The sequence below is a fragment of the Nycticebus coucang genome, chromosome 18 (assembly GCF_027406575.1).
Source record: "Nycticebus coucang isolate mNycCou1 chromosome 18, mNycCou1.pri, whole genome shotgun sequence".
NCBI lineage: Eukaryota > Metazoa > Chordata > Mammalia > Primates > Lorisidae > Nycticebus > Nycticebus coucang.
Genome location: NC_069797.1, coordinates 27,655,909 through 27,683,047, shown reverse-complemented (window position 1 = coordinate 27,683,047; position 27,139 = coordinate 27,655,909). Strand labels below are relative to the sequence as shown.

The 27,139-nt window shown below is 38.3% G+C and overlaps 1 protein-coding gene across 1 annotated transcript; it reads right to left on the bottom strand.

Moving 5' to 3' along the window:
* Window positions 1-1,219: 1,219 nt before the first annotated feature.
* LOC128571066 (olfactory receptor 1D5-like) lies at window positions 1,220-26,126 on the bottom strand. Its single transcript, XM_053570738.1, is given in 3 exon segments — window positions 1,220-1,416; window positions 25,203-26,117; window positions 26,120-26,126. Coding segments are annotated over 3 exon segments (1,119 nt in total).
* Window positions 26,127-27,139: the final 1,013 nt, after the last annotated feature.

The window sequence follows — 27,139 nt, the reverse complement described above, 5'->3', positions numbered from 1 at the left end:
ATTTATCTCTTTTGAAAGATTTTATAATTTAGTAGCTAACCTATAAAGGCTGGCCTTAATTTAAGATCAATAATTATTTTCTTATGTGTTCATCTTCAACTTTCATGGCCTCATTTAAAATAAAACAAATTTAATCTTTGTTTCATTTGAACTTAGAATATAGGGTAGAGAGAGGCAGAGAATCACTTGTTTTTCTCTAGGTGGCTAGCCAGTTTTTCAAATACTATTTATTGAATATTCCAATATTTCCTCATTGATTAGAAATTTCATCTTGGTCATTTATTAAAGTTGCGTACGTAGGACCATGACTGCATTCTTTTGCTTTATTCTATGCTGGTATCAATTATTTCACATAGTGTAACTTGATATTTTAAAATATCGGACAGGGCTGGACTCCCTTCCTTCTCATGTCCCTGATTTTCCAGATTGTTTCCTGGTTATTCTTTATCTCATTATTTAAATTAAAATAAATTAATCATAGTTAGAGAATTTAGAGACCAGTAGGGTTGAAATGAAAATTGGTCATCTGATTTCACTCATTTCCACTTCCAGTTTTGCTATCAAGAGGCAACCACTTTTAACTTCTTAAACATTTTTCCCTGGTGTTCCTGCCATATTGTTTGACAATATGTTTATACTGTTATTTATCGATTGTTCTTTTAACAAACTCCTGGAATTAACTTGCTAGCATTTCATTTAGAATCCTTGCATCAAATGCTTTCTCATATGATAGAGCCCAGGCGGTAAGAGCTGGAGCTTGGGGATCTTTCTTGGGACAGAATGACTTGATTTTAAGGAAGGGTGGAGGGCTCAGGACTATTCCGCTTCCCGGTGGGAGAGGAGGGTCAGCGGGGTCATACTTTCTTCTAAAATTGGGGAGCGTCCTGAAGGTTTGGAACAACTGCATTTTAAATTCCTAAGATGCTGGAGCTCCCTGCCCGGCCGCCGCTGGAGGGCGCACGCGACCTGCAGAACCGGAGAGCCAGCGCGCCGCGGTCTGGGAAGACTCCTGCGCGGACCCGCCCAAGGCTTTTCATTCGCTGGTTCTGCAGGAGTCCCGCCTTCCCGGTCTCCTCAGTGGCGGTCGGCTCGGGGTGGACGTGCGTCTTTGGCCAGCCCATCCAGGTAGGTGAATTGGGCTTGAACAGACGGGTTGGCTGGGGCGGTGAGTGACTCTCGGAAAGACTTCCGTGGCGGGCTTCAGTGCTCTCCTGGAAGTTCACATCCCTTTCCGCCGCTGTTTGCGTCGTACTCGCGGCAAATAGGGCTGGACGAAGTTCAGACTCTTCCAGGTGGACGGCTGGTCCTGGGGTGGGGTTGAGGGCTCAGCAGCATCGCCCCCATAGACGACGGAGGGAGGCAGGAAGCAGGTCCTTTCTTGGGCTAGAAATTTGGATGGTGCCTGGTGGTGGAGTCCTGGGGGAGGAGGGAGAAGACCATTATGGGCAACCCCCTTCCCTCCGCCCCTCACCCCAGCTGGGCGGGGCGGGAGTCCCCTCCTGGCAGGATCTCCCAGTCAGGGTACCAGACCTGTAAAGGGCCTCTTAGGCTCTCAGTATTGGAGGCCTAAACCCAAGGTTAAGTCACACACATTAAAATGCACCTACATCGCACGGTATTCATAACGGGTAGGCAACACTAGAAGGCCTGAGTTGCTGTTGACAAGTTGTTGTGCTAGTTTTCATATACACTGAGATAAATACTTAGTGTTTCAGTTTTGCACTTTCAGTATTTTGGAGACAACAATACATATTTCTTTTTCAGGACTGAAGCATTTTGTTAATCCTTGGAAAGCCTGTAGGCCCAAGGCACAGGTACATGTAGTGGCTGGTGGATGTAACTTGTTATCTGCCAACTGTGCCAACACAATAACTCGCACACACACACACACACACTCACTCCAGGTTTTCATAAAGTTGCTGGGTCCCAACTCATGCAAAATAGGCGAGGGGCTACATAAATACTAGGAGAGGCTACCCAGCCTCTGTGCAGAGGCCTAGGGTTGGGTCCCCCCCAGTTGAATGCACATATGCAGAAAAGAGGCTGAAAGGCCATGCATCAGAATGGGAAAATTGAACGTCCTTGCTAAACAATTGGATATAAAAAGTGATTTATGAGCTAGTCAGGACTGGCACTGGTTACTGAGGCAGTGGTCCAGTCACACAGGCTTGAGTGGTGAGGCATGGTGCTTGAAGAAGTGGGCAGTGCCACATTGACAACCTGGCAGAAACAGCTCCAGCAGTACCTCTTGTTACATGTTTGGGTCACTGTTTTGTTGCTGTGAACTGTGAACCATAAAAATAAAACAAAGCCTTATTGCTTTGTGTGGGCAATTTTATGTAGTTTGTTCTATGATCTCATAAGCAAATACAAATAGGCGCAGGCTGCAGAGCCAGAAAATGAGTGGAGGAAAGGATGAGTTTCTGAAAAAATACACATCTAACGTTAACGTTGGTTACTCTTGACGGTATGAAAGAAAATGGACATGGAAAGTGGAAGGGTCTGCACTTATTTTTTATTTTACTTTTTGCTTTTCTTTTTTGAGACAGAGTCTCACTCTGTTGCCTAGGCTAGAGTGCTATGGTGTCAGCCTGCCTCATAGCAACCTCAAATTCCTGGCTTAATCAAGGCTTCTGCTTCAGCCTCATAAGCAGCTGGGACTACAGGTGCCCACCACAGTGCCTGGCTAATTTTTTTTTTTTTTAGTAGAGACAGTGTCTCACTCTTGCTCAGGCTGGTCTTGAACTCCTGAGCTCAAGAGATACTCCCACCTTGGCCTCCCAGAGTATTAAGCATGAGCCACTGCACCCAACCTTTGTTTTACTTTTGACATTCTTTCTTCAAAAATAGATGTGTACATGGGAAAAATATAAGCCACGTAAATAGTGAAAAGTCAGTCTCCTACTTCGGTGTTTCTGTTTCCATCTCTAAAGGGAACTTCCATGTTTTTTGAGTACTCTTCACAATATAGTTTATGCAAATAGGGATTTATGTATAAAACCTTTTTATTTTTAACTCTACACTTTTCATTATTTTTTGCAAGTAAGCCAATTAAAAAACAATTTAAAAAGTGTCATTTGGTACCTTATACCCATTATAAATATTATGGGTTGATTTTTTTCCCCATCAAATTAGTTACCATGATGGGAGATATTCCAAATATGCACTTCTTGTGCATATTTTGCCCAAGAGCCAAGGTCTGGAGTGTGTGTGTGTGTGTGTGTGTGTGTGTGTGTGTGTGTGTGTGTGTGTGTAGATTCTTAGGCTGAGTGGATGCTTTTGGCACAGAGGTAAGAGGGTTGCTTGCTTGATAGTAGAAAAGTTGTAACTCTGGAAGTGTGCCCTATAGCCTTGGAATGAGAGAGAAAGGCCTGTGCTTCAGTTAAAATTAAAAGTTGTTTTATTCTGGGCGGTGCCTGTGTCTCAGTGTGTAGGGCACCAGCCCCATATACTGAGGGTGGCAGGTTCAAACCTGGCCCCGGCCAAACTGCGAAAAAAAAAAAAAAATAGCCGGGCATTGTGGCAGTTGCCTGTAATCCCAGCTACTTGGGAGGCTGAGGCAAGAGAATCGCCTAAGCCCAGGAGTTGGAGGTTGCTGTGAGCTGTGATGCCATAGCACTCTACCAAGGGTGACAAAGTGAGACTCTGTCTCTAAAAAAAAACAAAAAACTTGTTTTATTCTACTGGATCTGCTGCATGAGAGGGTGCATGTGCATTCATTCTTCAACTGCTGTTAAACCAAAGCTAGGTTGTGCTGTGGTGTCAGCCCTCTCGTTGTTTTGAATTTCACCTTGGGTGTTTGTGTAAGTGTATAGACTCTGGTTTGGTAAGACTTCTGAAGCCTTATGTGGTCCGCAAGTAGCAGTCACATCTTGTCTCTGAGGCCTTGGTCTACTTACTTGTCTATCTGTTCATTCAACAAGTATTTATCAAGTGTTTACGATATAGGATGCATTGTCCTGGGTATTAGGGAAATAGGTGAACAAAAGCTGAAGACTGCCTTTAATCAGGCAAATATTGGTTGATAAGAGGAGAGGATAGATGCTGAATGGTTCTACTTTTGAATTTTTTTTCAGAAACAAAAACAAGTTTCTAAAAAATTTCAGGTTAATGTGAGAGTACAAACAACTAGGACATAGTATTTGAATTTGTTAGGTAGAGTCCCTCTTATAGTTGTGTCCTGCACCCAAAAGGTGTGCCATATACCTCTCCGTTGTGCCCATTAAGTGGGAGCACTCCCAACCCCTCTTTCCTCTCTCCCTCATTCCCCCACCCCTCAACTTGAATTGAAATGAGATTTTCTCCTGTGTGGGCATGAATTAGATAATCTGCTGGCTTCGTATGAGTGTCGAGTCCATTGGATATTTGCTTTTCCATTCTTATGATACTTTACTGAGAAGAATATGTTTCAACTACATCCAGGTTAATATAAAAGATGTAATGTCACCATCTTTTTCATATCAGAATAGAATTCCATAGTATGCATATACCACAGTTTGTTAACCCACCCCTGAGTTGATGGGCATTTAGGTTGTTACTACATCTTGGAGATTATAAATTTAGCTGTGATAAATAATCTCCTATAAATGTCTATGATGAAAGGATTTTTTTTTTCTTCTGAGTAGATGCCCAGTAGTGGAATTTCAGGGTGAAATGGGAGATTTAATTGAGTCCTTTGAGGATTCTTCATACTTCTTTCCAAAGTGGCTGTATTAGTTTGCAGTCCCACCAACAATGTTAAGTGTTCTCCTCTTTCCACAGCCATCTCAGCATCTGCAACTTTGGGACTTTGTGATGTGGGCTAATCTTACTGGGGTTAGGTGATATCTCAGGGTGGTTTTGATTTGCATTTCTCTAATGATTAGGGATGATGAGCATTTTTTCATGTTAGCCATTTGTCTGTCATCCTCAGAAAAAGTGCTGTTCATGTCTCTTATCCAGTGACAGATAGGATTGTTTGCTCTTTTTTTTGTTTGAGTTCTCTATAGATTCTAGTTATCAAAACTTTGTCATATTCATAATATGCAAATATCTTTTCCATCCTGAGGGTTATCTGTTTGCTTTGATTGTTGTGTCCTTAGCTGTGCAGAAGATTTTCAGTTTAATTAAGTCCCATTTGTTTATTTTTGTTATTGTTGCAATTGCCATGGAAGTCTTTTTCATAAAATCTTTCCTCAAGAGTTTTTTTCACACTTTCTTCTAGGATTTTTATCATTTGATGCCTTAGATTTAAATCTTCTATCCATCTTGAATCAATTTTTATAAGTGGTGAAAGGTATGGGTCCAATTTTAGTCTTTTACATGTTATCCAGTTTTCCCAGCTGTTTCCCAGTTTTCCCATTTATTGAATGGGGATTCTCTTCCCCAGTGTATACTTTTGTATGGTTTATCAAACATCAGATGGCTGCAAAAGACTGGTTTCATCTCATGGTTTTGTATTCAGTTCTGAATGTCTATGCTCCATTTCTGTGCCAAGACCGTGGTGTTTTAAACACTGTGGGCTTGTAATATAGCCTAAAATCTGGTAGGGTGATGCCTCTGGCTTTGTTTTTATCACTAAAAATTGCCTTGGCTATATGTTTTTTCTTTCTGGTTCCATATGAAATGAAGAACTATTGTTTCCTGTACTTCAAAGTATGATAATGGTATTTTAGTGGGGAATGCATTGAATCTGTAGATTGCTTTGGGGAGTAGAGACATTTTAACAATGTTTATTCTTCCCAGCCAGGAGCCTGGTATGCTCTTCCATTTGTTTAATATCTTCTGCTATTTCTTTTCTTAAGGTTTCATAATTCTCTTTGTAGTGGTTCTTCACTTCTTTTGTTAGGTATATTCCTAGGTATTTCATTTTCTTTGAAGCTACTTTGAAGGGAATTATGTCTTTGATTAGTTTCTTAACTTAGCTATTATTGGCATATACAAAAGCTATGGATTTGTGGGCATTGATTTCATATCCTGAGACATTGTATTTCTTGATCACTTCCAGGAGTCTTGTAGTTGAGTCTCTGGGGTTCTCTAAGTATAAGATCATATTGGTGGTGAAGAGTGAGAATTTGACCTTCTCTCACCCATTTGGATGCCCTTTATTTTTTTCTCTTGCCTGATTGTATTGGTTAGAACTTCCAGCACTATGTTGAATAGTAATGGTGACAGAGGACATCCTTGTCTGGTTCCAGTTCTAAGTGGAAAAGCTTTCACTTTTACTCCATTCAGTATGATATTAGCTGTGGGTTTGTCATAGATGGCGTCAGTTTAATAAATGTGCCCCCTATGCCTATATTCTTAAGTGTTCTTGTTAGAAAAGCATGCTGAATTTTATCAAAGGCTTTTCCTGCATCTATAGAAAGGATCATATGGTCTTTGTTTTTGCTTCTATTTATATGGTGGATTACATTTATGGATTTGCGTATGTTAGACCAGCCTTGCATCTCTGGGATGAAGCCTACTTGATCGTGCTGTATAATATTTTTTAAAGTGTAGCTATAATCTATTGGTTAAGACTTTATTGAGTATTTTTGCATCTATATTCATTAGTGAAATTGGTCTGTAGTTCTCCTTTTTGGTTGTGTCCTTTTCTGTGTTTGGTATGAGGGTGATGTTTGCTTTATAGAACCTGTTGGGGAAGGTTTCTTCCTTCTCAATGTTTTGGAATAGTTTCTGCAGTATAGGTACAAACTCTTCTTTGAAGGTTTGATGGAATTCTGGTGTGAAGCCATCTGGTCTCAGGCTTTTGTTTGTTGGAAGATTTGTTATTGTTTCTTTAATCTCAGTGCTTGATATTGGTCTGTTCAAGAGATCTGTTTCTTTTTGGTAAAGTCAAGGGAGATGATGTGATTCAAGGTATTGGTCAATTTCCTCCAGATCATCAAATTTCTGGGCACAAGTGTTTCTTGTAGTAGTCAGAGATAATTTCTTGTATCTCAATGGTGACCGTTGTTATTTCTCCTTTTTCATTTTTGATTGAGGTTATTAGAGATTTTACTTTTCTGTTTCTAGTTAATCTGGCCAAAGATTTATCAATTCTATTTATCTTTTCAAAGAACCAACTTTTTGTTTCATTAATTTTCTGAATGATTCTTTTCTTTTCAGTTTCATTTATTTATGGTTTAATTTTGGTTATTTCCTTTCTTCTGCTGGGTTTGGGATTATATGTTCTTCCTTTTACATTTCTTTAAGATGATTCATTAGGTTGTTGATTTACTCTCTTTCTGTTTTTCAGATATAGGCATCTAATGTGATAAATTTTCCTCTTAGGATTACTTTTGAAGTATCCCATGGGTTTTGGTAACTTGTAGCTTCATTGTTGTTATGTTTGAGGAATTTAATAATTTCCTCCTTTATCTCTTCCTTGACTGAATTATCATTCAGCATAAAGTTGTTTTAATTTCCATGCCTTTGTGTGAGGATAAAAGCTTTTGTTCGAGTTGAGTTCTACCTTAATTGCCTTGTCATTTGAGAAGATATAAGGTATAATTTCAATTCTTTAAATTTTGTTGAGGTTTGATTTATATCCTAGGATATAATTTATTTTGCAATATGTTCCATGAGCTGATGAAAAGAATCTATGTTCATCAATTTGGGGATGGTGTGTGTGTTCTGTATATGCCTATTAAGTCCATTTTTTCTAGGGTTGCATTTAAGTATCCTTGTATCTTTGTTTAGTTTCTGTTTAGAGGATCTGTCCGGTTCTGCCAGAGGGCCTTTAAAGTCTCTAGATATTATGGTATTATAGGATATCATAGTGCTCAGACCAGTCAAGGTCTATTTCATAATTCTGGGAGCATTTAAGTTGGATGCATAAATATTTAGAATTGAAATGTCTTCTTGTTGTATTGTTCCCTTGACCAGAATGGTCATCTTTGGCTTTCTTAGCTTTAGTTGCTTTGAATCTACTTGTACCTGAAAATAAGATGGTGACCCTTCTTTTCCTCTGATTTCTATTTGCCTGAAATATTATTTTCTATCCCTTTACCCTGAGTCTTGTTTTGTCCTTCAATGTTATTTGTGTTTCCTGGAGTATATAGATGGCTTGTGATTTTTTTCTTTTAATTTCTATTTATTTATTTATTTTGAGACAGAGTCTTACTTTATCACCCCTGGTAGAGTGCCATGGTGTCATAGCTCACAGCAACCTCAGACTCTTGGGCTCAAGTGATTCTCTTGGCTAAGGCTCCCAAGTAGGTGAGACTACAGGCACCTGCCACATTACCTGGCTATTTTTAGAGACAGGGTCTTGGTCTAGCTCAGGCTGGTCTCGATCTCGAGAGCTCAGGCAATCTGCTCGCCTTGGTCTCCCAGAATGCTGGGATTACAGGTGTGAGCTTGTACTATTTTATCCAATCAGCCAGCCTGTGCCTCTTTAGTGGGGAATTCTACCCATTAACATTTATTGAGAGAATTGGTAAATGTGGCTGAGTTCTTATTTTGTGAAAGTCCATTGCTTAGTTTTATCCTTTACTCCATTGTGGAAGCTAGATTTTGTTCTTTAGTTTCTGGGTGTTTACTTTGCTGGTGGTCCATTGTGATGGTCAGTATGGAGAATAGGTCTAAGTATTTCCTGTAGAGCTGGTCTTGTTCTGGTGAATTTCCTCAATGTTTGCATATCAGTAAAAGATTTGATTTCACCATCAATTTTGAAGTTTAGTTTAACAGGATAGAGAATTATGGGCTGACAGTTGTTTTAAGAAGGTTAAAATAGATGACCATTCTCTTCTGGCTTGAAAAGATTTAGTTAAAAAGTTCATTGTCACCATGATGGATCTGCCCCTGTGGGTCAATTGGCGCTAACTCCTGGTTGCTTGCAGAATTTTCTATTTTATCTTGACTTTGGACAAGTTCATTACAATGTGTTTTGCAGATGCTCCATTTGTGTGGTGATAGCTTGGGGTTTGATAGCTCTCTAAAACTAATGTTTTGGAATCTTTAGTGAAACATGGGGAAATTTTCATTTATTGTATCCTCGAATAGGGCTTCCATTCATTTGGTATATTCTTCTTTCCCTTCAGGGATCCCTATATTTCATATATTTGAGCACTTTGTGAAGTCCCATAATCCTCTGAAAGAATGGTCTGCTTTTTTTCTGACTCTTTAACTACCTTTGTTAGCTCAAGAGATTTATGCTCTAGCTCTGAGATTCTTTCTTGTCTATGGTGTTGTAATCTGTTGTTGATACTTTCTACTGCATCTTTAAGTTACCTGAATGACTCCATCAATTCCTTAAACTTTGCTATATACTATATTATTCATAACTTTTATCTGTTTTTTGGTTCTGTTTTTCCACTTTCCCCTTAACTCCCTTTATTGCCTTTGCCGTCATATTTTTAATTCCCCTTTGGTCATTTCCATTAATTCTTTATAGGTGGAATCTTCTGCAGTAGCTGCCTCATGGTCCTTTGGGGGAGGGTTTGCTCTGTTTTGGTTTTTCATGTTGCCAATTTTTTTTTGTTGGTTCCTCCTCATGTGTGTTTCCTTCTTGTTCACTTTCTTCCCCTACTTTTTCCTTCTCCCTACCTCCTTTACTTTAAATTACCTTATCTCAGAGCTTAGGTATTGAAGTGGCCTTTTGGTATAAGGCCAAAAGGAAGAGAAGGGTAAAGAGTGAGAAGGGAGAAAAAAAAGATATGGATAAAAAAGAAAAAAATGGGGGAGAAGAAGAGAATTGAAGAAAACCAGAGAAAAAGGATAGAAAGAGAGAAAGAGAGTGACAGGAGAAATGATGGTGATTGGCAGGGTGCTATGGCCACACCTACAAATCTAGGTCTTTGGATGGCCAGGCTAGGTGGGTCCCTTGAAATCAGGAACTCCTTACCAGCCTGGACAAAACAAGACCCCACCTCCACAAAATATAGAAGAAGAAATAATTAGCAGTATGTTGCAGTGAGGACTTACTTGTCTTTCCCAAGGCCAAAGCTAGAATGACACCCTAGACCATGAGCTTGCGACCTCCTTGAGGCAGACCAATGCTATGACTCTGCAGCACTCAGAGAAAAACATAAAAAATAAAAAATACACATAGATAAAGAAAATTAAATACTATTATATAAGGTAATACAAAAGGTGTATCTTAGCTGTTGTATGAGAACTTTATGTGGGAAAGATGAGAAAAGTGGTAAAATCTCTATCAAAAGAGATAAAAAAGGACAGATATAAAAAAGGCTGTGCCTGTGGCTCAGCGAGTATGGCGCTGGCCCCATATACTGAGGGTGGTGGGTTCAAACCTGGCCCTGGTCGAACTGCAAACAAGAAAATAGCCAGGCATTTTGGCGGGTGCCTGTAGTCCCAGCTACTCAGGAGGCTGAGACAAGAGAATCACCTAAGCCCAGGAATTGGAGGTTACTGTGAGCTGTATGATACTATGGCACTCTACTGAGGGCGATAAAGTGAGACTCTTTCTCTACAAAAAAAAAAAAAAGGAAAAAAAGGAAGAAAGAATAAAAGTGTCTGAAAAACCATAACAAAAATGGAGGAACCCTTGCCATTGAAGAGAGTAAAAATGAAAAAATAAAAATACAACCAAACAACAATAACAAAAAAGCTCCAAAACAACAAGAACAAAGAGAAGAAAAAACACTAAGAAAAAATTAGGAAAAAGATGAAAATTGAAAGAAATATATATATGTGTGTATAACTACACACACGCGCGCGCGCACACACACACACAGCAAGATATTGTTTCGACACCAGGTGGCGGTGTGTTGTTAGTAAACAGAGAACACACATGTTGCTTTTGCTAATATATATAACGCAAGCGGGAAGCCACTTTTTAGTTGTAGAGGAGATTCATTTCTGTCTTCCTGACTTATTTGCCTCAATCAGGGCCTGGTCATTTTGTTAGCATTCAGTCCTCAGGATTGGGATCTTGAAGCTCTTGTGAGCTTCCTTAGGAGACATGTCAGTGTCTTTTGCCAACAAAGTGGCCCTCCTGGGGACGAAGGGTCCACTCAGCTTACCCCAAGCGTGGTTGCCTGAGCTCAGCAAGTACACTGGAGCTGGCTGTGCACCAGGACCCTGTGGACTTTTCCTTTGGTGCAGCCCTCCCATAGTGGCAGTGCCCTTCTAGTAGCCAAGCCAATGGGAGACCCACACCACCTGGTATTCAGTCCTGGCCACTGGATGCTGTTTGTGTCTACTCACTCATTTAAGCCTTCCAAGGCAATTCCAGCAAGCAGTTTAGTGCAAAATCAAAAATTTGCAGGGCAGGGCAGCCCTTTCCTGTCCCCAGTCCTCTGCATGAGGGCTGGCCAGCCAGCCCGTGCTTGTATGCAAGCACTTGCCTTCTGTGCTAGTTTTCCTCAGCTCCAGACCTCCTCTCTGGCTTCTGGAGTTCACCACTGTTTCACTGTGCCCTCAGAGTGATGTTTCTGGGTAAGTTCCCCCAAGCCAGAGGTGGCTGGAGTTCTTTTTCTTTTGTTTCACTGTGAGTGACTAGTAAGGTTAGTAAGTGTTTTCTAATCTGCCATTTTGCTCCAGCAGCTATTAATATTATTTTTGATTGATAAGTCATAATTGTATTCATTTAGGGGTGCAGTGTGATATTTTGATACACTAAATAACACATTTGTTACCTGGATTACCTATCTTTTTTATGTGAGACATTTGAAGTTTACTCTCTTAGTTATTTTGAAATACATAACACTTTATTATTGACTATGGTCACCCTGCTGGGTGATATATCTCAAAACCCATTACCCTTATCTGAAACTTTGTATCCTTTGATCAACAACATCCTCTTCCTTCCCTTCTTACCTCACCACCACCATCCTCAGGTACCCATAGTTCTACTCTCTACTTCTATGAGTTCAACTTCTTTAGATTCTACATATGAGTGAGATAATGTGGTATTTTTCTTTTTGTGCCTGCCTTATTTCACTTAGCACAATGTCCTCCTGGTTGCCTGTGTTATCACAAATTATAGGATTTCCCCTCCTTTTAAGGCTGAAAAGCATTTCATTGTGGATATATAACACATTTTCTCTATTTGTTAATGGACACTTATTTGTTTTCATATCTTGGCTATTATTAATGAAGCTACAATGAACATAGAAGTGCAGATATTTCTTCAACATATTGATTTCAATTCCTTTAGATATCTTTCCAGAAGTGGGATTACTGGGTTGTATGGTAGTTCTATGTTTAGTTTTTTGATGAACCTCCATATTGTTTTCCTCTAGGAAACTTTCCATAAAGTCCTCTAGGTTCATCCATGTTGCTACAAATGGCAAGATTTCAATCAACCAAACTTTCCTTCCTTCCTTCCTTCCTTCCTTCCTTCCTTCCTTCCTTCCTTCCTTCCTTCCTTCCTTCCTTCCTTCCTTCCTTCCTTCCTTCCTTCCTTCCTCCCTCCCTCCCTCCCTCCCTCCCTCCCTCCCTCCTTCCTTCCTTCCTTCCTTCCTTTTTTCTCTCACTCTGTCACTCAGGCTGGAGTGCAATGGCATGATCACAGCTAACTATAATCTTGAACTCCTGGCTCAAGTCCTTTCAGCTCAGCCTGCCTAATAGTGTACCACTGTGCCCAACTAATTTTTCTTATTTTTCTTGTAGAGACAGTCTTACTGTATTTTCCAGGCTGGTCTTTAACTCAAGTGATCCTCCTGCCTTAGCCTTCCAAAATGCTGGAATTATAGGCACGAATACTAACCCAGCTGATTTCATTCTTTTTTATGGCTAAATAGTATTCCATTGTATGTATATACCCCACATCTTCTTTATCCATTAATATGTTGATGGACACTAAGGTTGATTCCATGTCCTGGCCATTGTGAATAGTGTCACAATAAACACGGGAGTTCAGATATCCTTTCAACATATTGATTTTGTTTCCTTTGAATATATAGGTAGTAGTAGGATGCTGGGTTACATGGTAGTTCTATTTTTAATTTTTTGAGAAACTTTCATTCTATTTTCTTTTTTTTTGCAGTTTTTAGCTGGGGATGGGCTTGAACCCACCACCTCTGGCATATGGGGCCAGCACCCTACTCCTTTGAGCCACAGGTGCTGCCCATCTATTTTCTAACGGTTGTGTTAATTTACATTCTCACCAATAGTGTGCAAGAGTTGCCTTTATATCCACAGCAACATTTATTTATTTTTTGTCTTTTTAATAATAGCCATTCTAATTAGAAGAAATTTGCATCTCCCTGTTAATTAGTGATACTGAACATTTTTTCTATATACCTGTTGGTCATTTGTATGTATTTGTTTGAGAAATGCCCATTGAGGTCTTTTGCCCACGTTTAAGCCAAAGTTTTTTTTTTTTTTTGAGTTGTTGAAGTGCCTTATATTTTCTGGATATTAACTTCTTAATTTATGTTTTTGAGAAGAGGTTAATATTTTGCAAATATTTTCTTCCATTTGTAGGTTGTCTTTTCACTCTTGATTTTCCCCTTTGCTATGCAGAAACTTTTCAGTTTGATGTAAACCAGTTTGTCTATTTTTTACTTTTCTTGCTTTTGCTTTTGAGGTCTTGTCCAAAAAACCCTTTTCCAGACCAATATTATCAAATGTTTCCCCTATGTTTTCTTTTGTTAGTTTTATCATTTCAAGTCTTACATTTAAGTCTTTAATCCATTTTGAGTTGATTTTTGTGTTCGGTGAGAGAGAGGGGTCTAGCTTCATTGTTCAGTATGTGCTCCTCCAGTTTTTCCAACACCATTTATTGAAGAGACTGTTCTTTGCCCAGTGTGTGTTCTTGCCACCTTTGTCAAAACTCAATTGAGTGTAAATGCATGGATTTATTTCCATGTTTGTTATTTTGTTCCATTGGTCTGTGTGTCTAATTTTATTCCAGTACCATGCTGTTTTTGTTAAAATAGCTTTGTAGTATATTTTGAAGTCAGGTAGTGTGATGCGACTAGCTTTATTCTTTTTGCTGAAAATTCTGTTGGCTACTTGGGGTCTTTTGTGGTCTCATATAAATTTTATGATTGTTTTTTATATTTCTATGAAGAACGTCATTGGCATTTTGATATGGATTGCCTTGAATTTCTATATCACGTTGGGTAGTATGAACATTTTAATGTTAACTCTTTCAATCCACAAACACAGGCTAGTTTTACATTTATTTTGTCCTTTTCAATTTCTTTTGTCAATGTTTTGTGGTTTTCATTGCAGGGGTCTTTCAGCTCTTTGGTTAAATTCCTAGGTATCTTTTTTTTTTTTGGTAGTTATTGTAAATGGGTTTGCTTTTTTGATTTCTTTTTCAGATAGTTCAGTATTGGTGTATGGATCTGTCTGTTTTTATGCCACTACCATGCTGTTTTGATTTTCAATTGCTTTATAACATGTTTTGAAATCAGGGGGTGTGATACCTTCAGCTTTGTTCTTTTTACTCAAAGTTGTTTTGGCTATTTGGGATCTTTTGTAGGTCTACATGAATTTAAGGATTTTTTTTTCATTTCTGTGAAAAATAGCATGAATTTTATTGAATCTGCAATTTTTTCTCTCTTATTAGCATATCTAAAGGTTTGTCAAATTTTTTATCTTTCACAAAACTTTGTATGTCTAGGTTTTTTCTATTGTTTTTCTAGTCTCAATTTAATTCTGCTTTGATCTTTGTTATTACCTACTTTATGCTAACTTTGGGCTTAGTTTTTTCTTATTTTTCTAGTTTTTTGAGGTATAACACTAGATTGTTTACGTGATCCTTCTTTTTTGATACAGAGGGTTTGCTGTAAATTTCTCTCTTAGGACTGATTTTGTTGTATCTCATAATTTTTGGTATGTTGTATTTCCATTTTTGTTTCAAGGTTTTTTTTGATTGCCTTTTTGATTTATTATGTTACCCATTGGTTGTGTAGGAGAATATTGCTTAAATTCTATATATTTGCATGTTTTCCCTGATTTCTCTGTTACAGATTTTACAGATTTCTGGTGTTATTGCATTATGATCCAAAATGATGTTTGACATGATTTCTGTCCTCTTAAATTTGTTGAGATTGTTTTGTGGCCTGACATATGATCTGTCATGGAGATTGTTCTATGTACACTTGAGAAGAATGTGTATTCTGCTGCTATTGGGTGGGATGTTCTGTATGTATCTGTTGCCTCCATTTGATCTAATGTGTAAATCACATCCAAAGTTATTTTATTGATTTTCTGTCTAGACTATCCGCCAATTGATTAAACTGCGCCGTGGAGGTCCCCTAGTATTATAGTATTCTAATTGATCTCTCCCTTCAGTCCATTTAAAAATTGCTTTATGTATTTAGGTGCTCCTATGTTGGATACATATATATTTACAACTGTTGTGTCTTCTGGGTGAATTAATCCTTTTATCATTCTGTAATGACTTTCTTTGTCTCTGTCTCTGTATCTCTCTTTTTTAAAGACAGTCTTGCTATGTTGCTCTTTTTTAAAGAAGATCTTGCTATGTTGCTCAGACTGGACTTGATCCTTTGGCCTCCTGAGTGGCTGAGACTACAGATGCATGCCACCATGCTTAGCTCCTTTTATAATTTTTTAATTTAAAGTCTATTTTCATATTTTCCTGCTCTTTTTCCACTTCCATTTACATGGATTGTCTTTTTCTTTCTAACTTTTTCATTTCTTTTTCTTTTCTAACTTTTCATTTTCAGTGTATGTGTGTCTTTACTAGTAAGCAGCACATGGTTATATGGTTGGATTTTTTTTTTTTTTGGTTAATCCATTCAGCTACTCTGTCTTTTTACTGGAGAACCTAATCAATTGACATTGAAGGTAGTTATTGATAGGTAAAGATTTGCTACCACCTTGTTTTGACTTGTTTTTTGATTGTTTTGTAGGTCTCTTTTTTTCTTTCTTCCTCTCTTGCTGTCTCCTTAGCAGTTTGATGATTTTTTGTGGTGGTATGTTTTTACCCTCCCTCTTTGTTTTTACTGTAGCTCCTGTTGTTTTTGCTTTTTGGTTTCTATGAGTCTTACATAAAATATCTTTATCTTATGTTATCTTTATAACAGGCAACTTTAAGTTGATAACAGCTTCAATTGCATATAAAAACTCTACACTTTCATCCCTTCCACACACCTTTTATAATTTTGATGTCAAGAGTTACATTTGTTTTTATAATTTGTATCTCTTAATAATTTATTGTAGCTGAGGTTATTTTTAATAGTTTTGTCTTTTATCTGTTCTATTAGAGATCAAGTTGCTTTACACACCATTCTTACAGTATTAGATAATTCTGAGTATGATTATGTATTACTTATATCATTGAGGTTTTTACTTTCTTTTTTGGTTATTAATTAGAAGGCTTTTGTTTAGCTTAAGAAACACCTTTTAGAAATTCTTTTTTTTTTTTCTTTCTTTCTTTCTTTTTTTTTTTGAGGCAGGAGAATCGCTTGAGCCCAAGAGTTGGAGGTTGCTGTGAGCTGTGAAGTCATGGCACTCTACCCAGGGCAACAGCTTGAGGCTCTGTCTAAAAATAAAATAAAATAAAATAAAAAAAGAAAGTGGGCAACAAAGAGAGAAGCATAGAGCTCAGTGAGGAAGTTACTGAAATGGCCTAGGGAGAAACATATGGTGGTGCCTTGTACAGGGTTGGGGAAATGGGGGTGGAGCGAAGTGAGTAGGTTAGGGTACATTTGGAAAGTTGAAAACTATTTCTGTGGATAAGAGGTATAGATTGGGAGCAAAAGAAGCCAAAGGAGACTCCAAGGGTTCTTTCCTGATGGGGAAGACCACAGTGAAAGAGATTAAGTGATATTTACATTTTGTAATTATTTATTTATTTATTTTTTTGAGACTTGGGTCTTGTTCTGTTGCCCAAGCTAGTGCACTAACTTCATCATAGCCCACAGCATCCTCAAACTCCTGGGCTCAAGCGATCCTCCTGCCTCAGCTTCCCAAGTAGCTAGGACTACAAGCACCCACCACAACGGCCAGCTACTTTTTCCTAGAGATGGGGTCTCCTTTTGACACCTTTTAGAAATTCTTATAAAGCAGGTCTAGTGGTGATGAATTCGTTTTAGCTTTTTCTTATCTCAGAAAGTTTTATTTCTCACTGATTTCTGAAGGATAGCTATGCTGGGGTAAGTATTTTTAGCTGGCAGAGTTTTTTTTTTTTTTTTCCTTGCAGCACTTTGGGTATATCATTACTCTTTCCTGGCCTACGGGGTTTCTATTGAGAAATCTGCTGAAAGTTGTATTGGAGCTCCCTGGAGGAGATAATGTTTCTTATTTCTTGCTGTACTCAGTATTCTTTCTTTTTTTTTTACTTTCATTTGGAAATAATTTCAAACTTAGAATAAAAGTTGCAAGAATAGTACAAATACACATGAATACCTTTTACAAGATTCATGTATAAACAGTTTGCTTCTCTTGCACCCCACCCCTAACACATGCATTTATGAACTGCTGAAAAGCAAGTTGCAAATGCACCCCTTGACTCCTTCATCCTTAAATGTTTTAGTCTGTATTTGCCAAGAATAAGAATGTTATTTTCCTAATTTACCACCCATATTCTATCTTTTTTAATAAGTCATATATACATAGATTATGGATCCATTTATGACTTTGTGGGATTCAAATAAAGCAAGTAGACAGCCCTCAGAATGGGAGAGGATTTTTGCAGATTATATTACCAACAAAGGTCTAATAACCAGAATCCACAGAGAACTCAAACTTATTAATAAGAAAAGAACAAGTGATCCCATTTCATTGTGGGCAAGGGAGATGAACAGGAGCTTCTCTGAAGAAGACAGGCACACAGTCTACAGAGACATGAAAAAATGCTCATCATCTTTAATCATCAGAGAAATGCAAACCAAAATCACTCTGAGATATCATATAACTCCAGTAAGAGTAGCCCACATCACAAAATCCCAAAACTACAAATGTTGGCATGGATGTGGAGGAAAGGGAACATTTCTGCACTGGTGGAAATGCAAGCTAGTACATTCCTTTTGGAAAGAAGTTTGGAGAACACTCAGGGATCTAAATGTAGACCTGCCATTTGATCCTGCAATTCCTTTACTAGGTATATATCCAAAAGACCAAAAATCACTTGGCAACAAAGATACTAGCACCAGATTGTTCATTGCAGCTCAATTCATAATTGCCAAGTCATGGAAGTGCCCATCGACCCATGAGTGAATTAATAAATTATGGTATATGTATACCATGGAATATTATGCAGCATTAAAAAAGATGGAGATTTTACCTCTTTTATGTTTACATGGATGGAGCTGGAAAATATTCTTCTTAGTAAAGTGTCTCAGGAATGGAAAAAAAAATCCAATGTACTCAGTACTACTATGAAATCAATTTGTAATCACTCACACTTTCATATGAAAGATGAATCCCAACTATAGCCCAGGATGAGGGAGGGAAGGGGTGGGGGATTGGAAAGGAGGGGATGGTTCGATAGAGGGAGTATTAATGGTGGGACCACACCTATGGAGCAAGGGTACAAGTCAAATCTATTAAGTATAGAACACAATGTCTTAACACTGTGATTAAGTAAATGAGGTGAAAGCTATGTTAATTAGTAGGATGTAAGCACTCCAATTTGTACAAGTATTCTTTCTTTGTTCTTGATTTTTCATAATTTGATTATGATATATCTTGGTAAACTCTTCTTTGGATTCCATTTGATTAATGATCCTGTACCTGGATATTGTCATTTCCCCCCCAGACTTGGGACATTTTCAGCCACTATTTGCCTGTATATTGTTTCTAGGCCCTCTTCTCTCTTCCTGTAGGAACTCCTATATGCGAAGGTTAGTTTATTTGATGGTATCCTATAATTCCTGTAGGTTTTACTCATTCTTTTTTCTTTTTTCTCCTTGGATAATTTCAAATGTCCTGTCTTTGAGCTCACTGATTCTTTCTTGCTCTTGATCAAGTCTGCTGTTGAATTCAAGTTCCACTGAATTTTTCAGTTCAGTTATTATATTCTTTATTGCTAGGATTTCTATTTAGTTTTCAAAAAATTGTTTCTATTTCTTTGTCAAAATTCTCATTTTGTTTATGAATTATTTTTCAAATTTCATTTAGTTTTCTATCTGTATTTTCTTGGCATTCCCTGAACTTCTTTAAGAGGACTATTCTGAGGCTGGGTACAGTGGCTCATGCCTCTAATTCTAGCACTTTGGGAGGCCAAGGCTGGGTGGATTGTTTGAGCTCAAGAGGTTGAGACCAGCCTGAGCAAGCATGAGACCTTATCTCTAAAAATAGCTAGGTGTTGTAGTAGGTGACTATAGTCCCAGCTACTTGGGAGGCTGAGGCAAGAGGATCGCTTGAACCCAAGAGTTTGAGGTTGCTGTGAACTATAATGCCATAGCCCTCAACCCCAGGGCAACCGAGCAAGACTCTGAAGAAAACATAAAGGTCTATTCCGAATTATTTGCGAATCATTTCATAGATCTCCATTTCTTCTGGGTACATTACTAGGGTTTTATTAGTTACTTTTGGTGGTGTCATATTTCTTTGATTTTTCCACAGTTGTTTAGTCCTAACATTGATGACTCCACATTTGAGGATATGGTCACCTCTTCTGGTCTTTGCAGGTGTTCTTTGATAGTGACAGACCTTTACTATTTAGTCTAGCTTGGGATTCTACATGGGCCAGTTGAGAACAAAACAGACAGACAGACCTTGGTATTAGATTCTCTGGTTGTAGTGAGTCACTTCCTGTGCTTTGAGGTTGAATGATATTTCTGGCTGTGCTCTGTGGTCCACTGAGATCACTGCCTGGGTTCTGCCAAAAAGTGGAGCTGCTGGCCTGGCTCTGTGATTGTCTCTGAGCAGGGTGTGTGTTTTCCCCAGGTGGGTAGAATTATTGTTTGGAATGTACAGTAGGGCAAAGATCTGTGATGAGCTCCAAGGCTGGGTGAGATCTCTGGGGTTGCTGCTTAGCCATAAAGGGTAGGCAAGGACAAAGGCTATGCCTCATAGATATGTGTGGACTTAGGCTTGCCTCTCAGCCTAAGGTAGAACACTGAAGTGTGGTGGAGTCACTGGTCTGCAGCTGGAGTTGAGTGGGGCCAGATGCTCCCTCTATGGGTAATCACTGACTGCCAGTTGGTTCCCAGTCTTGTGGAGACTTAATGTGAGCACTTGAATTTGATTGGCTCATCTATGCATCACTAAGGTTGGGGGAGGTGCAGATGCTCACTCTATGGCTAGTTGCTGACCTGCAGTTGCCCATCAACTTGGGGAAGACTAATGCGAGCAACTGAACTTTGTGAAGAAACTGGCTAGAGATTTGAGCCTGAATGACCCATGAGCCATATTTCCTGTAGCATGATGCTGTTGGCTAGTTCTTCTGGTATGGCACCTCGGTCAGCCAGAATACAGAACAACCGCCATGTTCTATGCCCTGGTCACTGTGAACCTCACTCTATGCTTGCTTTCTTTCTTTCTTTCTTTCTCTCTTTCTCTCTCTCTCTCTCTCTTTTCCTTCTTTTTTATTAAATCATAGCTGTGTCCATTAGTATGATCATGGGGCACCATACACTTGGTTCACAGACTGTTTGACACATTTTCATCCACTAGTTAACATAGCTTTCCTGGCATTTTCTTAGTGGTTTTGCTAAGACCTTTACATTCCACATTTACTAAGATTCACATATACCCTTGTAAGATGCACCTCAGGTGTAATCCCATTAATCCCCCTCCCTCCACCTAATGTAGGATCTTCACATGAAAGCTATAACCCAGTTACAATCTATGCCTTATTTCTAACTGACCTCAGGTGGTCTAGCTCTCCCAGTACTCTCAATGCTTCCTATGGGGAAGAGACAAGATCGAGCCTTCTGTTTAGGGAACCACAATGTTGGGGTAGTCTTTGGGAGGTAATTAGGTTTAGATGTATTTATGAGGGTGAGCCTCTGCAATGAGATTAGTGTTCTTATAAGAAAAGGAAGAGACCAGTAACCTTCGTTTTTCTTCTTGTATACACAAAGAAGAGGTCATATTAGCACATAGTGAGATGGTGCCTGCCTACAACCCAGGAAGGAGCTATACTGGCTAACCCAACTATGCTGGCCCCTGATAGTGGACTTCCAGTTTCCACAGCTGTTAGAAAATAAACCTCTATTGTTTAAACCACCTAGTCTCTGGTATTTTGCTATAGGAGCCCAAACTGATTAAGACAAGTATGTTTCCAAGATCCAATTATACCTTCATGCCCATTGCGGCACCCCTTCACCATGCGAACAAAGCCAGGACATGGATTTTTTTTCCTTTTATTAAGTCATATACACATAGATCATGAATACATTTATGCCTTTGTGGGGTCAAATGTGTTGATATTTTGTACAAATTGGAGTGTTTACATCCAACTAATTAACATAGCTTTCACCTCATTTACTTAATCAATGTGTTAAGACATTTATGTTCTATACTTGATAGATTTGACTTGTACCCTTGCAATATGCTCCATAGGTGTGGTCCCATCATTTACCCTCCCTCTATCAAACCACCCCCCCCATGCTCGTCCCCTTCCCTACTTCATCTTGGGCTATAGTTGTGATTTATCTTTCATATGAAAGTGTGATTATTATAAATTGGTTTCATAATAGTACTGAGGACATTGGATTTTTTTTCCATTCTTGAGATATTTTACTAAGAAGAATATTTTCCCACTCCATCCATGTAAACATAAAAGAGGTAAAGCTGCATAATATTCCATGTTATCCATATACCACAATTTATTAATCCATTCATGGGTCGATGGGCAGTTGGGCTTCTTCCATAACCAGGACACGCATTGAAGGTACATCCCTGCAACGGGTAGGCTTCCTGTCTGTCCTCCAAGAGACCTGAGAAACCTCTCCCTTGGCCTTTTATTGAAGCCTCAAACCACAGAAGTGGGGGCCCATGTGCTAGGATCACATGTTTAATGGTTGCTATGTGCTCTTTCGGCCAGGGCTGGACTCCCATCCTGTTGCCCTGTGAATGTTACAAAGTATAACACTTGCTTGCTAATGAGCTACCAATCTTATCTCATTAATGCATGCAGCTGCTTGAGGGCTTGTCTCTGGGCTGCAAAACATCTCCATGCTAGGAGATTGTCTCTATTCCAGCACCTTCTTCAAGAGCTGGTGACTGCTTCTATAAGCCTGGTGCTCAGTCTCATATACCTCCATTTTATAAGTAAAATCTAGTGGCCCATAAGGTCTTCAGATCATTTAAGAATTTAAAAAATTAGTTACAAATAATTTAAAACTTACAATAAAATAAGGAAATAATTTTTGACATATATTTACCTTCTAAAAATTAAATAATTTTTTTTACCTTATTGTGTAACTTCTTTCTTAAAAAAGATTTACAAAGTGGTATAGATACCAATCAAGTGTTATTCCTACTCCTTATTCCCACTTTGTCCTCCTTCTTTAAGGAACATTTTCCCTGAATTTGATGTGAATAATCTTTAAATATATTTGTATTTTAGTGGAACAGTTCTCAAACTTTTGGTTTCAGGATGCATTTATCCTCTTAAAATTTTCAGGGATTCAAAGAGCTTTGCTTATGTGGATTGTATGTATTAATATTTCCATATTAGAAAAAGATTTTAAGATATTTGTTAATTCATCAAAAACAATACTACACCAGTTACATGTTGTAGTAAATATAATTTCAAATAAAAATAACTATATATTTAAAAAAAAAAAACACCCCAAAATTTAGTGATAAGAATGGAATTATTTTACCTTTTTTTGGGAACTTTTTAATGTCAGGCTTAGTAGAATATAACTGGATTCTCATATGTACTACTGCATTTATTTTATGGTAAAGTTATTTTGTTTATCTTGTCATGTTTTGTTATTTATTCTGTAGTGATATGCTATTTTGGTTGAAGTAAATGAAGAAAATCAGCCTTATACAAATATATAACTGCAAAAGGGAGAGATATTTTAATAGCCTTTCCAGTTAAAATTCTTTGATACTACATTGAAACTTGATAAGTGGTAATTTCTTAAAAGTATCATACTTCTTTTTTTTTTTTTTGTAGAGACAGAGTCTCACCTTATCGCCCTCGGTAGAGTGCTGTGGCATCACACAGCTCACAGCAACCTCCAAATCCTTGGGCTTAGGTGATTCTCTTGACTCAGCCTCCCAAGTAGTTGGGACTACAGGCGCCCGCCACAACGCCCGGCTATTTTTTTGTTGCAATTTGGCTGGGGCTGGGTTTGAACCTGCCACCCTTGGCATATGGGGCCGGTGCCCTACCCGCTGAGCCACAGGTGCCGCCCAAAAGTATCATTCTTCTTAGTAAAGTATCTCAAGAATGGAAAAAAAAAGTATCCAATGTACTCAATACTACTATGAAATCAATATGTAATCACCTATACACTCATATGAATGGTAAAACATAACTATAGTCCAGAAAATGGAAGGGAAGAGGAGAGAGAGGGGAGGGGAGGGGGATAAGGGAGGAGGAAGAGTATTTGGGAGGACCTCACTTAATGTGCATGATGCAATGGTACATTTCAAAACTATTAAGAAATGAGTATAATTGTGATGGATGTGTTATTTAATTCAATGTAAGCATTTCACATTGTATATTGAAGCAGTACCCTGAACCCCATAAATGCATCAATGTACAAAGTTATGATTTAATAAAAACTAATAAAAAAGTTAGTATCAGTGCAGAATCTGATAGCATATCATTAAACTTTTTATTCCTTATGACATTAAGATCCATTGGCTTATGTTGCATTTTAAATTAATCTTTGACATGTGTGACTTTTTCACATAATGTATTGGTCATTTAGAAAATATCAACACACTGAGTTATGCACATCTTCCAAACATTGATACGTTTCATATATAAACCACAGCTGTGAACATAGCTACTGATCTCATCGGAAAACTCTTTAAGTATTTAAAGCTGTTAAGCTTACCATGGCGAGTAAATTTTCCAGAGGTGTAATGTTTGCTTGAAAGGTCAGATATTTATTACTGGAAGAAAATACTTTAAGTTTTCTTTTTCTTTTCTTTTTTTTTCTGATTTTGACATAAAATATTTTATTTATTTATTTTTTCTTTTTTTCTATTTTTTATTGTATGTATTGTATATTCCACATATATATTCAACTATATATTGGAATATTTTAAACCATTCCTTCAATTCTTCTAACAACCATATGATTATTTAGTTTTTACATTTCTTCTTGAGTAGGTCACATTTTTCCAGAGATGCATTCAGTTTGTCTGAATATTCAATATTTCTGGGATATAGATATTGATAACATTTTCTCTTAATCATTCTAATATTGATCATTTGTTCCACCCCTCTTTACCCCATTCTTATGTTTACTTGTGTCTTCTCTCTTCTTTCCTTGATCAATATCCCACATGTTTTTCTACTTCATGTTTTTGATCTTCTCCATTATATTTTTGCTTTATATTTCATTGAGTTCTACTCCCATTTCTTATCTCTTTTCTTCTTTGTTCCCTGGGATCTCTAAATTGTTCATTGGTTCTGGAATCTTCCCCTTCTACTGCCTATACTACCACTCCTATTTATAAACGTGTTGATATGCCTAAGGTTTTTGTTTTGAGGGGTTGAAGGGGTAGTTACAAGAAGAGATGTGAGTTAAGGAACTACAGAAATAAAGGATAGATGGGCTTCCCATGAACAAAGTTTGATTTCCTATAAAGAAAAGGAATGCTGGAAAAAGGCAAGAGATTATTGCTTTGAGGCCTATGGATAAAATCAGCCCAGAACAAAAGAGAGGAATCTTCTTGCCATTTTGACATGAATCACAGGGCTGTGCTCAGAGGGACTATGGATCAGCAATGAAGCAGAGTATGTTTTACTTGGCAGAACATGGGAGAAGGGGCAACCTCACTCAGGACATCTGCAATAGGGATAGTGCAACCTGTTTTCTTCAAATAGCTAAAGGGTAGCAGGCTTCTTAGAAAATCTGGTGCTCTGAAACATAAGTGAATGTGTGCTAGAGAACATGAGAGACCCCCTTAGGCTATCACTGGGTATATCTGGATAAGACTGAGAATATGGTCCTCTGATCAAGCAAGTTTAAGTATTTAACCCTGCAAAATTCTCATAGTAGTGTTAGTGTGACCTTATTTATTGCCAAGCCCGGTGAGGTCTGGGGGTACATTATGTCTTTTCTTAACCACAAATACATATGTTTATGCTGATCTGGAGCTATGCCGTCATTACTGTTGTATACCCCACAGGATAATGCCTTATAGGTGGTGAAGGATATTCCTAGTTTCCACTTCAATGCTGTTTCAACATTATCCTAATTTTAAACTTTGAAATGGCCCCCCTAGGAGTCTTCCCAGAGCCCCATGCATGTCATTATTCCTTAGGCTATAGATGAAAGGGTTCATCATGGGGGTCACCACAGCATACATCACTGTGGCTACTGAGTCCTTCATGGAGTAGGTTTGGAGCGGCTGCAGGTACACCATGCCCAGTGTCCCATAGAAGAGGGAGACCACACCCAAATGGGAGGCACATGTAGAGAAGGCTTTGTACTTGTTAGAGGCTGAGGGTATTTGAAGGATGGCTCTGACAATGCGGACATAAGACATGATCATGAACGCTAAAGGGATGAGGAAGATGAAGCAGCCTGTGGCAACCAGCACTGTGTGAATGATGTGGGTGTTGGAACATGCCAGTCTCAGCAGGACGTACATCTCACAAAAGATGTAGTGGATCTTTCGGGGCCCACAGAAGGTCACTCTGGTCATAAGAAGGGTGAGGAGGAGGCCATAAAGGGCAGAGAGCACCCAACACAAAGTGACGAGCAAGATACAAAGCCCAGGGCTCATGGCTGTGACATAGTGGAGAGGGCGGCAGATGGCCACATGGCGGTCATATGCCATCACGGCCAGGATGAGGTTGTCCAAGGTCACCAAGGAGACCAGGAAGTAGAGCTGTGTCAGACACCCCGCATAGGAGATGGCTTTGTTTTGGGATTGAAGGTTCACCAGCATCTTAGGAATTGTGTTGGTGACAAAGAAGAGATCAGTGAAGGAGAGGTTGGCCAGGAAGAAGTACATGGGAGTGTGCAGGCGGGAGTCAGAGCTGATGGCCAGGATGATGAGCACATTTCCCACCACTGTGACCAGGTACATGGACAGGAACATCCAAAACAGGATTCGCTGCTGCTCAGGTCTCTCTGAGATCCCCAGGAGTAGGAACTCTGAGTCCTCGCTTTGGTTATCTCCATCCATTTTTCCAACTTTCTGTAATATCATCACCAGTAAATGTTTAGAAAATGCTTTTGATTGAAGAAATACATGAAGATAAGCAAACCATTTTCTTAGCAATAAAAATATCTTAGACTAAGTTTTAAAATAAAAACTAACAACAAAGTAATAATAGGCAAAAAACAGAACATGGAAAATCTTTGTACTCACACTTTGTTATGAAAGATAGAACACAACTATAGCCCAGGATGAAGGAGAGAAATGGAGTGGGAAGGGAGGGGAGGGGAGAGGTTTGATAGAGGGAGGGTAAAAGACGGGACCACACCTATGGAGCTTATTGCAAAGGTACAAGTCAAATATGTCAAGTGTAGAACATAAATGTCTTAACACAATAATCAAGTAAATGAGGTGAAAGCTATGTTGATTGGGTTGATGTAACCACGTCAGATTGTATAAAAAAAAATCAACACATTATACTCCACATATGCATAAATCTATTCATGATCTATGTGTATTGACTTAATAAAAAAATAAAAAAAAGAAAATATGTAACTTCCAGCAACTTCAAATCTAGCATACTCAATATCATAGAAATAATGTCTAAGTCTTATTTTAAATCTTGCCATCTTCCAATGCTCTTGAAATACTTAAACATTAGTATTGTCATGTTATGATATTGTATAGACTTTCAAGTGATATTTAATACAGGTATATGCATTGTAGGAATTGGATATTGTCAAATTGAGCAAAGGGGAAATAAAAATGTTGAAAGGAGAAGGGAAAATTATCATTATTGACTGATATGGTGATCTTTTTGGGAAATCTAAGAAAATCAACTGAAACATCACCAGAAAAAATAAAGATGTCAATAAAGTGACTAATCACAAACTGAATAGACCCCAAACTAATACTGTCCCAGTAGCCCATATAATACAAGAATAACAACTGTGTTGTCAGAACTCTTAAAGTCAAGTCTGGGTGCTGCCCCTCACTAGCTATAAAACCATAGGCAGGTCACTTGAGTTCTTTTAAA